Source organism: Leptodactylus fuscus, chromosome 11 (genome assembly GCF_031893055.1).
Source record: "Leptodactylus fuscus isolate aLepFus1 chromosome 11, aLepFus1.hap2, whole genome shotgun sequence".
Lineage (NCBI taxonomy): Eukaryota > Metazoa > Chordata > Amphibia > Anura > Leptodactylidae > Leptodactylus > Leptodactylus fuscus.
This window is the reverse complement of record NC_134275.1, coordinates 14,478,066-14,490,855: the sequence shown is the minus strand read 5'-3', so window position 1 is coordinate 14,490,855 and position 12,790 is coordinate 14,478,066. Positions and strand designations below refer to the sequence as shown.

At 43.5% G+C, this 12,790-nt stretch overlaps 1 protein-coding gene across 1 annotated transcript; it reads right to left on the bottom strand.

Annotated features, from left to right (window-relative positions):
* Positions 1 to 1,807: 1,807 nt before the first annotated feature.
* On the bottom strand, positions 1,808 to 8,883 carry P2RY4 (pyrimidinergic receptor P2Y4). The gene is made up of 2 exons (XM_075260544.1): positions 8,777 to 8,883; positions 1,808 to 3,699 (listed from the first exon to the last, which is right to left on the bottom strand). Exon 2 carries the CDS (start codon positions 3,659 to 3,661, stop codon positions 2,069 to 2,071), a length of 1,593 nt encoding a protein of 530 aa, XP_075116645.1. The 5' UTR covers positions 3,662 to 3,699; positions 8,777 to 8,883; the 3' UTR covers positions 1,808 to 2,068.
* Positions 8,884 to 12,790: the final 3,907 nt, after the last annotated feature.

The following is a 12,790-nucleotide window of genomic DNA, read 5'->3' as shown; positions in this document are numbered from 1 at the left end:
GGCCACAGAATGGTCCCATAGGATAATGGTAACAACCAACACCTGAGGTTCGATCCAAAAAACCTCAAGTAAATTCTGAAGGCCGACACTCAATGCCCAAACAGATGGCCCAATGGCAAGGAAACCACCAGAAGACCCCAGACCACCAGATCCAAACCCCACCAGAAAAAGGCACAATTTTTATACAAGTCTTCAGGTCGTGACAACACCACGTGACTGATCAAAGGTACCATAAACCCAGAGAACTTTCCTGTGAACTGATATATATATATGTTTTTTGAACTGTTTATTTGCATGTTCTGCTTTCCATCTATTTTGCATCTAACACTCTATTCCTGTATAAATATGCCTGCCTTCAGACACTGTTACACCAGCCTGATGATCACTTTAGTTATCCCGAAAGCTCACAATAGGTCATCATTTTTTAAGTTAGCCATTAATAAAGGTATCAACTACTGAAGACTTTTACAAAAAATGTTTTATTTTGTATCCACTGGCTAACACGGTACAAAGATATTTTTCCTTATATCCCCCTCAGTGATCCCACAAAGGTACAGAATTGCTCAGCCAGGGCGGGACATTCCAGGGCTCCACGGACAATTTATCTTATTACAGCTACTTTGCTGGACACAAATTTCTCCTCCATCACCATGGAAATCCTTACTGCTTGGAGATAAAGGCAGTAGACAGGCTGCAAATTGCTTATGGGTTTATGGAGCATGCAAAGTTTTGCAACTGGATGGAAAACACATCCATGTTAGGAAGCCACCACATGCTACTGATGATATCATTTAAGGAGTTCTTGTAGGCAATGCCGTTGGCCATAGTTGGCAATATTTACTGACTTGTAACTGTAGACAATGTGAATACTTGTGTCTTCAGGGATTTCAGAATGGGGCAGCAGCTTTTTGACAATTAGCTTGCCCTCCCTGAGCCATACCTTCTGTTTTAGTTGCAGACTAGGACTTCAGACGTTGCTTTGGCATGTTGCGCCCATTCCCTGAAGTTGTGTAGATGACCCGAGGTTTATACTTAAAGAGGATCTTTCATGTCCTCCTGCACATGCGGTTTTATATACTGCTAGAAAGCCGACAGTGCCAATATGGAGTTGGAAATATCGGTGCCGTTATATGGCGCTGATCTCTGCCCACTGTCAGAAGGGCATTCCTGACAGTTCTAGCTGGGCTTTGAGGAACTCCCCCCCCCCGACAGTATTCGATCATAGACTAATACTGGGGGGTGTTCTTCATAACTCAGCGTCATCTCTGGACAGTAAGGAACATCTCCTCTGACAGTACAGAGCTATGGACGAGTACAATCGGGAAGGGGGGGCGTTCCTCACAAAATGAATCTAGCCATAGTGCATATTTTGTAAAAACACTTGGACACATGTAATCACCTTTCACTTAAGGGTCATAATTGCCGCGCTCAGATATGACACATAAGATGGTAACATATCAGACTCTATCTATAGGATATTCCAGAAAGTGCAAAGAAATACATGCACAAGCCAATAACCAGAAATGGTAAGATGAGAAGTAACCCTTTAAATACTATTTTACCATCTCCACGAACTCCTCGTTGCATCCTTCCATTGGTGTCACTCCACTTATTTCAGTGCAGTTGGAGTTTTTTTTCTCTATCCCCCATTGCATTCAGTTCAGGAAGTTGACTGATAGGATAGTTTGGCTTCCTACTATCAAGTGGGTGGTCTTGTGACAGAGCGGGCAACAGGGTGTAAATCGGGGCTGTCTGCAATGATTTTGGAAATCACAGTGTTTCCACTGCTTATATTTTTCGCCTGTAAAATGCCACAGCCTCTGCACCCTGTGGGGCCCCATCCCAAATCTAATACATTTGTAAATCCAGTAATACAAAATGTTACCTGAAAAGCAACAAAAACCCCTGATATAATAAAAATGAGTTTTATTATGTTACACACTGTAATAAATGTAACTGTTATATGTTTGGCCATGACGGTGATTCAGTATAAAGTCTTGTTCCGAGTGGCTTCACCATAGTCGTCTTCTGTGTCTTACTAGACAATGTTACTATGTTGTTTGTTTAGTCACATATTTGGAAGGCTTTGCAGCCCCCTTTCCCCGGCCGTGTCCTCGTTGGGATCAGACCACACACACTGTATATCCTGGTGAATGGAGTCCAGTAAGTTCCAGGATGAGCCGCTGTCTACTTCATAGGAGTTGTCTTCACTTGGCTTCTCCAAACTTTTTGTTTTTCTCAAACCCCTTCCAGTTCTGCGTTCTCCGATGCTTTTCTTTCTCTCTGATTTTTGCTTATTTTTTCTCCATTCAATTTTATTAATTTGCTGGCAATTTTTTGCATTTATGCTTTCCATACATTCCCTTCCACCTTTCCTGTGGTCGCTTTGATGGTCGCCTATAGTGAGTATAGCATATATTCTACTCTCAATGTTTTTCTCTATGTTGTCTTTATGGCTTTTAGTTGTCCCAGGCTTTTCCTTGGTTCGATGGACATTCCTTTTCTGGGCACTTTCCCCCTGGTCTGTATTATTTCCCTGCCCATCTTCCTCCTTGACAGCGAAGACATCTCCCAATCTACCATTGGCGTTATTGGCTTCTGCCGAAACAACTGCTAGACTGGTTGGTTTTTTGGGTGGCAGGGTCCCCGGCTGGTTAGTAGGGGGACGTCTAAAACATGTACATGAGAGTTTTTTCAGAGCTAAACTCAGTCTCTTCTGATAATTGTCACTGGCCATGAAGTACAAGACGGGGTCAAAACAGCTATTGGCGCTGGCCAAAGGGCGAGTTATCTTGTATACTAAATTTATCACATTGAGTAGCTGACAATTTGCATCTAGTAGTCGAGAATAGTAATACATTGTACGGGTAATATGAAATGGCAGGAAACAAATGATAAAGACTGTAAGGACCATAACAATGGTTTTGATGGATCTTTTCTTATAGGAGGGCATTGTCCTACGACAACCACTTTGTATTGGTTTCATTAACTCTCTCGCCATAAGTCCATAGCAGACGGCAATCACAAGGCAAGGTAAACCAAACAGAAGGCTCATAACAGCTGTACTATACTCAACGTAGTGCTCAAACTCCTCCGGCAGTGTCGTGTCATGGCATATCGTCTCATTACCTCTGGGGCTGACGGCAACGAAGATAAGATTCGGTATCAGACAGGCACTGACTGACAGCCATACCCCAACACATAACATATAGGCATATCTCGCCTTCATCCTATGCAAAGAAAAAAGCGGGTGGCAGACGCCCATATAGCGGTGAACGCTGATACAGGTGAGGAATAGGATACTGCAGTACAAGTTGGTGTAGAAAAGAAAGCGTATAGTTTTGCATAATGGCTCCCCAAAGGGCCAGTTGTTGCGATCAGCATAGTAATGGATCAGAGTGGGAAGGGACATCAGATACAATGTGTCAGATAGGGCCAGATTAAACATATAAATGGTCGTAGGGGTCCATGGACGCATCTTGGCAAGGAAAATCCATATGGCTGCGAGATTTAATGGCAAACCAATGATAAAGACTGCGCTGTAAGACACCGGCAGCAAAATAAACTTAAACTCCTCATTGAAGACGCAGATGTCTGTCTGGTTAGCTTCATCCTGCGGGAGGATGGATGGATGAGACGTAGTTGTATCGAAATGATCCATTATAGCAAGTGGAGTTGTCGTGATAAAATGAACTTGTCCTGAAACGGAAAGAAAAAAACGAAGTTAAAGTCGTGAGTATCAAACATGCGAGTCCCACTTACCATGTGCTACCTACATTACTGGTGTCTTCTTAGGGGGAATTCACACTAGTTGGAGTGCTGCAGCAAAGCAAAGAGCTGAGCTGTGACAGCTCCTTGCTTTAGTCGCGTATGTATTCAACTCAGATCTGCGTCCTCTGGACGCAAATCTGAGTTGAAATCAGGTCATACCTCCCGCCAACCGGGACCGCGGGACAGGACACCGAAATCGTGAATGTCCCGCAGAAATCGGGACTGTTGGGAGGTATGGTGTCAGGGTTACAAAGAGAAAGCAATGTGTTGCAGCCTCTTCAATCAGTTGATCATTGGGGTGCGATAGGAGTCAGACCTCCAAATGATCTGATACTGATGACTTATCCGCAGGATTTTACCCATATTAAAGTCTTGGAAAAACCCTTCAGCTATAATTGCTGCCAGATTACTAAGTAGCACATCATGTACCAGCAAAAAAAAAAAAAAAAAAAAACTGCATTGAGGCAAGCTCTTGTTGGGGACATGTGCAGCAGATGTGAGGCCAGGCCATTTTAGGAAATGTGAATGCTGAATGTGATAGGAATGTCTGGTAATGTAATCCACGATCAGTACATATATTGGTTGTCATGATGACAATAACAATCTGCAGATTTTCTTATTCTTTACAACTCTTTTTCTAAACATTGTATAAAGGGAAAATGATTGCAGCATCGAAAGAGTTAATGATCATTCTGAAGTTTGAGGATTAGAACTTGGGAATCCATCTGAGTACCAGAGGTCAAAGACGAAGGAGTAATCTTTACTGTAGGTTGTGGAAGACGCTGTAGAGAGAAGGTGTAGAACCATTGAGAACAGGAACACAGAACGCTGCCCCTGGAGAGGGTTAATTAACCCTTACCTCGCCTTCATCATAGGACATAAAACATAGGGGAAAGCATACACGCTTTATGCAGAAGCCTAGGATGAGGATTAACCACATTATAAATGACAGACAGGGCTAAGGAAAAACAGACCAGAGCACAGAAGGAGGCAGAAAGAGAGTACAGGAGAGAGGAGAGATATGTTCACACGGTAGAAGCCTAGGTGCGACTAGGTGCAGTGGGATGCCAATGCCATCACCGTATCCCACTCCTCATTAGACCCAAATAAATTGGCCTAATCAGGAGTGAGTCTTGCACCACGGATGCCACGGCTCAGTCAGCCGTGGAATCCGTGGGAAGATAGGGCATGTCGCTTCTTTTTCCCACTGGCTGAAAAAAAATCGCTAGCAGGAAAAAAAAGCGAGCGGCTCCCATTGAAGTGAATAGGAGCCATTTTTGCAGGCAGATTCTGCGTCAAAATCCGCCTGCAAAAATTCAGTGCTCCAGACCAGCAAACTGCCCAAAGTTTGTTTTTATAGAGTTGGTCACATTTGCTCGCGACCAGTTATTGAAGAGCATTTCAATAGTAATACATCGCTTCTAGTGAACATCTTAATTCCTTTGGAAGCAGTAAGGGTGTACTTACATTTTTTTCATACACGGCTTCTGCTTTCCATATACCATACAGAGAATTCTAGAAGGGTGCACTTGTTTCCCATGACTGTATTTGAAAGATGTGTTTGCCTGTACAGCTCCTCTTCTCCCATATTCCAGTACACAATTTTACTTTCTGAAAGTTTCTGACACCAGAGAAGTCCATCTACAGCTGCAAATCATTACGGACATCTTATTACTTTCCCGACAGCTTCTGTATGTTTCTTCCAAACTAACAAGAATGTTTTGTTTTTCCAATATTCTGTATGTATAGCCGTATCCAATTCAAAAGCTCACTGGAAATGTCATGACGTTATCAGCCATGTCTGCAAATGTGAAACATTGTGCAGGTCCAGATGGGCACAGCTGCTGCCATTAGCTACACTGCGTGTAAGAAGCAGGCTGGTTACATGAGACAGAAATCGCTATAGCAAGTGCCAATGCACACAGGAATGAAGCCTGTAGGGCTGTGCATTGGGTTGCATAGCTCCTTATTATGAGGATGCATGGCCTTGTTGCACTACTATATAGACGCTGTCTGATCCATACTTGCAGGGACGTAACCATAGATTCATTAGCCGTGCTGCAAAAGTTCATCTTGGGACCCCTGCCCAACTTCAGCCTTGTTCTATGCATACAATTTTGCAGAATTTACATTTCCATTTCTACCTGGCCCCAGACTATTATGAAGACTTCCACACAAAATGTCTGTGCGCACAAGCTGCCTTAAGATCAGGTGGTTGGGGTGAGAATTTGGTAGTGCGACTATCCGGAGCCTATTTAAGGATGGCACTGGCTCCAAACCTCCACTGGCTATTCAATAGTTCTTTGTGTCCTAGTGGTCAGTGTTCTTCTGTTCTGATTGCCTGTGCTCTGACCTCTTGCCTTGACCTTGCCTTTTGCCTCATGATTTGTGTACTGTGCCTGCTCCTGTTTATAACCCCGGCTTGCCTTTAGACCTCTGATTCCTGAACACTGATTTTGTACTGCTCTACCGCTCCTGTTACAAACTCGGCCTGCATGACCTTCCCTTTGGATTTCCCACTGTATTGTGCTGCCCTCTTGTTTGCAACCTGGACTGTACGACTACACTTGACTTTCTGTTGCACCTGCTGACCACCCACCGCTGCCTTCTGGTTCCTTGGATCTGCACTGCAACCCGAAACATCTGCTGGTTAGAGATCTCAGTGTCTGGTTCTACTGTGATTTGTGGTGCGCTGTGTGTTTGGCGTTTCCCAGCCTGTACCGCTCTGCTCAGCAGTGCAGCCAAGTCCATCTCCACCATCTGGGGCTCTGGTGAACACTATTGTGGGGTTGGAGTTGGGCACACAACGCCGTATTAATGGTTTTGATCAGAGTATCTAGTACTGGTTCTCACTGTTGGCTCAGAACTCAGTTACCCTAATGACAATGACAGAGCGGTGGAACCAGTTGCAGTTCGGAGAAGCAGCCCTATACTGGAGCCCTATACTGGGGCCCTATACTGGGGCCCTATACTGGAGATCTATACTGGAGCCCTATACTGGAGCCCTATACTGGAGCTCTATACTGGAGCCCTATACTGGAGCCCTATACTGGAGCCCTCTACTGGAGCCCCATACTGGAGCCCTCTACTGGAGCCCTATACTGGAGCCCTATACTGGAGATCTATACTGGAGCCCTATACTGGGGCCCTATACTGGGGCCCTATACTGGAGCCCTATACTGGAGCCCTCTACTGGAGCCCCATACTGGAGCCCTCTACTGGAGCCCTATACTGGAGATCTATACTGGGGCCCTATACTGGAGCTCTATACTGGAGCCCTATACTGGAGCCCTGTACTGGAGCCCTATACTGGAGCCCTCTACTCGAGATCTCAGCACTAACAATAGTCCAGAATAAGAACAGCTGAGAGGGTTCCAAAAACAATCAGTAACAAAAACAAAGGCATGTAGTGTACGAAACAATTGGTTCCCAAGAGTTACAAAGACTGCTGTGAATTTGCCTTGCGGTCCAGTTTTCTATGTGTCTCGTGGTCATAGTTACTAGGACTGTTAGCAAATACAAAGAAAGATAAAGAAATAAAAGAATTACTGTTTTGTTACTTTACAACTGGTTACAAGGCAAGATTTAGTATTGCTCACAAACGTATTGACAAGTGGTGAGCAATGAAAGCACATAGACCCCATAGACTATAATGGGATCCATGTGTTTTCCGTGCGGTGTCCACAAGATTCATGTGGACAGGAAAGTACTACTTTTCTCTCCGCATGATTCGTGTGGACATCTCTCGGAAAACACACGGACCCCATTATAGTCTATGGGGTCCATGTGCTTCCATAAGCTCAATGTGTTCAGTATTCCGTTCGGGGGGTTCCCATGCGAATACTGAACGCAGCTTAATGGCCGATCTATAGATATGTCCAAGCTTAATGGCGGATGTGTCCAAGCTTAACGGCGGATCTATAGATGTGTTTTATGCGGACATGAAGACATGAGCCTATTTTCGGCCCTTGCTTGCTGCAAATGTGCATAAACACAAGTGCATAGAAAAATAAACTGGACAGCTTGTATACAAAAGTCCTTGTGTAGAGAACGGCTCTGCCCATACTGGGTTGTTAACCCTTTCCATGAATAACTAGTGCTGTATAATCCACTGATATGAACAGCAAAGAGACTACAGAAAAAATTAAATTATTTTAAAACCATATTTCCTCCTAAAATGCATACAAATGTAAATCTGGCCCTTGAGTTGTCTCTTTAATGCTATAGTCACAGGACCAGGTTTCCCTGGCGGAGTCCTGTCTGGGATCCATGGAAAGATAGGACAGACACTATTTATTCAAAGATCAGATTCTCACCCATTGATGTAAATGGATCAGTAAAAACAAACCCACAGAGTCGAGAGTCGGCACAGTCACGTGAATATAGTTGATTCTGGATTTTACTGTGACAGATCTGCTATGTAGCTATGGATGGCTGATATGTCCCGGTTAAATACAGAATTTGTAAATGTATACAGAAAAATTGTGACGGATAATTATAAAAAAGATTTGTCAAATGTTCTCCATGAGCTGCAAAATACTAGAAATCCAGACAGACAAGATCACTTTATGGGAAAGCTGGGTGACACCTCATAAAGATATCCTACAGGATTGTCACTCTGATTCATAGAGTCCTGCATGGCAAACCTGCCTAGTAATGCAGGAATACACGTCACGCTCCTATACTGATGTATGATAAGCTAGTCTTCTCATTCAGGAACCTGGGAAAGTTGTATTTGTATGATCACATATCTAGAATTTCACCTATAAAAATGTAAAACATTCGATATGACTTGGTCAGCTATGGCGTAGAGAATTGATCATTGCATAAAGTATCAATTAACCCTATACTGCCTGCAGTACATTGATGACGAGAATATTCAATATACCAATATTTCGAACCAGTTTCCAGTTTATCACATGCAATGGTTTTGGTACCACAGAGGCGTCATCACTTGCTTGTGTTAGTCCTCAGTTTGCAGCATTGGGTTATATTATAGGTTTACCTGTCAGTCTGATCCTTAGGATTCCAGCATGGTCATGGTCCCGTCTTCAGTTCCAGTGAGTCAACTTTACCCAAATTTGTTCAGTCTTGTACCAAAAAGCAAAGATGTTTCATCCTCTGTAACAGCACACCACTAGCTCATCGGTATCTGAGACGTCTTCATCTGTCCCCTGTACTGCCAGGTCTCTCCTTGTATCTCCTCCACATTCTTGTGAAGCTGCCTTACAGCTGGAGTGATGTCACCGGGGGTGGGATAAACCGAATTATTGGGGGCAGGGGGATGGGACAGGGAAATGCCTCAGTACTAATGCAAGAACACGAGATAATTAATAATGTAATAATGATATTAGAAAACTAATTAGACAATACTAACGTAATACAATCTGCTGATAAGTTGCGATTTGGTTTCACACAAATTTTGCAAAGTTTACTTTCATTTGTAAAGTTGGGAGAAAGACACAGAAACAATATTAGGGGGTGGCAGCAGGAGAGCAGGCAGCAAACACAGTAACGGGGGGCAGCAGCAGGGATGCACCCTGGAAATTTACGTGAACAGGTGTTGGAGGGGAGGATGAGGCATTTGGGGGTGGCAATGCACAGGCAAGCAAAGGTGACAGAAAACCCATTTACCCATTTTGTAAGTCCAACTGTATGGAGCCGTTGCAATGTATGGGAGATATCAGATTGCAGCTTTCACCATTGCAGCTCAGGCTTAAAGTTCTAACAGGTTTTTGCTGCATTTTTTTTGTATGTTTTTTTTTAGCTGCATTTCTTGGCCTGGCCTTTACAAGGAATCTTAGAAGTCTGAATTAGTGAGAAGCGCCAGAGTCTAAATATTTACTGATCATAAATAAGTGCTGCCACCTACTGACCAAATGTTGAATTTACAGTTGTCCAGACCTCTGAATGATCACTTACACCAGAAAAACTTTGCAAGTCTTCAGTAGGTGATACCTTTTTTAATGGCTAACTCATAATGATGACAGAATATGACGTTTCGAAGCTTCCTCTGAGCTTCTTCTTCAGATATATATCATTATGAGTTAGCCATTAAAAAAGGTATCACCTACTGAAGACTTGCAAAGTTTTTTTGTTTTTTATATTTTATAACCACTGGCTAACACGGTACCAAAACAAACATTTTCCACTTACACCAGGTCATAGTCACCGTTACATGAGGACAGTGATGTGTAAAGCAATAGAGAATTTATATTAAACAAAATCTAATCTGGGTAGCATTAAGTTTTTACTACATCCCCTAAAACGTAGGATTGGTTCTTAAGAAGGTATGGCATTGCTTAATTCTCGTCCAGGACATGCGGCTTAGTTTACTACTCTACTAACTCTTTAATAAGGGAATAATAGATTGTGCATAGAGTCAAAACTACACAGTCACACAAGAAAGGAAACTGTAATATATATATATTTATTTATTTTTCTGCAAGGTTGCGACATGTTGTGATTTACAAAATAGCAATGGTTTTTTAAATCGCAGCATTTCCACTACAGACTTTTTTCTGCAATGTGTGGATGGGGTCAGGAAGAATCCCTTCCACTTTGCGGGTAATATAAAACATAGCGCATTTGCAGCGCTGGGCCCAGCCTAAAATATTAATGACCTACCCTAAGGCTACAGCAGCAGAAGTTGGGTCTGACAGCCAGCACCTCACTAATCAGAGGATCTCAGCAGCTGATGCACAAGGAATGGAGCAGGAAGCAGATAGCGCTGTTCTCTATGTAGTGGTGAGACCTGGTACTGCAGATCAGCTCCCATTCATTTAAGTGGGAGCTGAGCTTCAATGGAATGGTATGGAAGCCACTACAGGATATTATACTGTGAGCTGGACGTGTGTCCCCGGCTTCTTTCACTTTGAATGAGACAGCTTCAGTGCTGAGTGGTGCGCCTGTGCAGTGGTAATCCAATGTCATTTTCTAACTTGGGGGAGGGGAAGGGTACCATTGAAATTTTAACCTCAGGCAGCAGAAAAGCTAGAATCAGTCCTGCTTGTACATCAGGTTGGATTGGTGACCCCAACTCTCTTCTGCACCCTAGTTGTTTCCAACATATGAAAGTCCTGGCGATGGAGTTGTAGCGAACAATGCGAAAGCAAGACATCGCTAGGTTCACACCTGCATTGGGGTTTCTGTTCAGGGGATCCTCCCAAACACTTCAAAAAGCGGTTATCCTCAAAAACCCGTGGACCTCATAGACTATATTGGGGTCCATCGGGTTTCCGCCTAAGAAGGGTGAAAAAATGTGGATAGAAAAGCATTCCTTGCAGGACTTTTCTCTTCACATTCTTAGGCTGAGGCCCAACGGGCCGTATCTGCAGCACTAAAGTACTGCGGGAAGAACCGCTGCATGAACGCATTGCGGTTCTTTCGGCAGCACTTTTAAGAGAAAGTTCACAGAGTTTTCCTCTGCGGGCTTTCTCTTAACATTATACCTACTGCCGCCGGCATTTCCACTGCCATGCTGCGATTTGCAAAGCTGCAACGGCGCTGTAATCTTTTCTGCAAAGTGGGGATTGGATTCGCATGAATCCCATTCACTTTGCCTGCACTGTACAACGCCACGATTTTTCCCGCAGCGTCTCTGCTGTGGGCAAATCGTGGCGTTTCCTGTTCGTGGGGCCCCGGCCTTAAAGCGGAATGGGGAATGGAATCCCCCAGCTGAGACCGGGTGCAGGTGTGAGCCTAGCCAATGTATATAGGTTGATATGTAGAATATGACTCTCAGTCAACCGTTAATCTTCTGTTACATCCTCCATTACTCATAGGAAAATGACTTTCCTTGTATATATAGTATTTGACATGCAATAAATATGTTTATGAATTATTCCACATTTTATTCAATGCGCTCACAAGATGTATGATTTCCTTTCGAGCAACCATAGAAACCTAATATTTTTCATGAATATGCAAAAACATATTGAAGTCATCCTTTACGGTATAGCAGTAATTTTAACATGGATGTATACAAATAAGACCTGGGGATTAACATGCATTTTTCTCATGGATAGAATTCTAGGATTACGTTTCCCACTGCTATAGGGTCAGAGCCTTTTTTGGACCTGTAAAACCCCTTTAACTGCTTCGGTATCAGCGAAAAGTAGAAAAACTGTTCAGTTGTTCAGTTCACCAGTGGTCAGTATGTCCCTTCCAACAGGTCGCTGGCGTTTGGATAGAAAAGGTCAGCTTGTCAATCTTCATATTAAGGTCAATAATAAAACCATATCCTTATTAATTCATAATAAAATAAGATGCAAGTCCTCAGAGAGAATCCAATGTTGATTAGGACCACAGTCCTGTCCTTACTCATGGCATTGCAATATTCTACCTATGGTGTGTATGGTAACTCTAACAGATATACACTGTCTACTGGACACCCAGTAAAGTTCGGTGAAGGTGGAGTTATGGTCTGGGGGTGTTTCTCCTGGTATGGACCCTTCGTCCAACACCTATTGCACTATTTTAGATAACAGTGTGCTTCCTACATTATGGCGGTTCTATGGGTCGGACCCATGTTACTTCCAGGATGACAACGCCAGCTGTCACGTAGTGAGGTCTACCATAGCTTGGTACTATGACAATCAGGTTAACCGACTGGACTGCCCTGTCCAGAGCCCAGACTTGAACCCTATCGAGCACCTCTGGGATGAGTTGGATCACCGAACTAAGGGGTGCAGCAGCCGACCAAAATCGGTGAAAGAACTTACCTGTCTTCTCCAAGCCCAATGGAATAAAATACCACTAGCCGTCAAGGGCTGAGGCTAAAACTGCCGCTCGAACCGCAGGTGTCCAAATACATATTGGTAGACAGCGTATATATTCTTTATGTTTATTGCCGACTATGCCATGACCACTCATCGGTTTGTCACATAGGCATCTCATTTTAGCATGAATTACCGTATTTTTCGGACTATAAGACGCACTTTTTTTCCCCAAAATTTTTGGGGAAAAGAAGGGTGCGTCTTATAGTCTGAAGGTGGCGCCTGGCATCCGCTGTAATAGA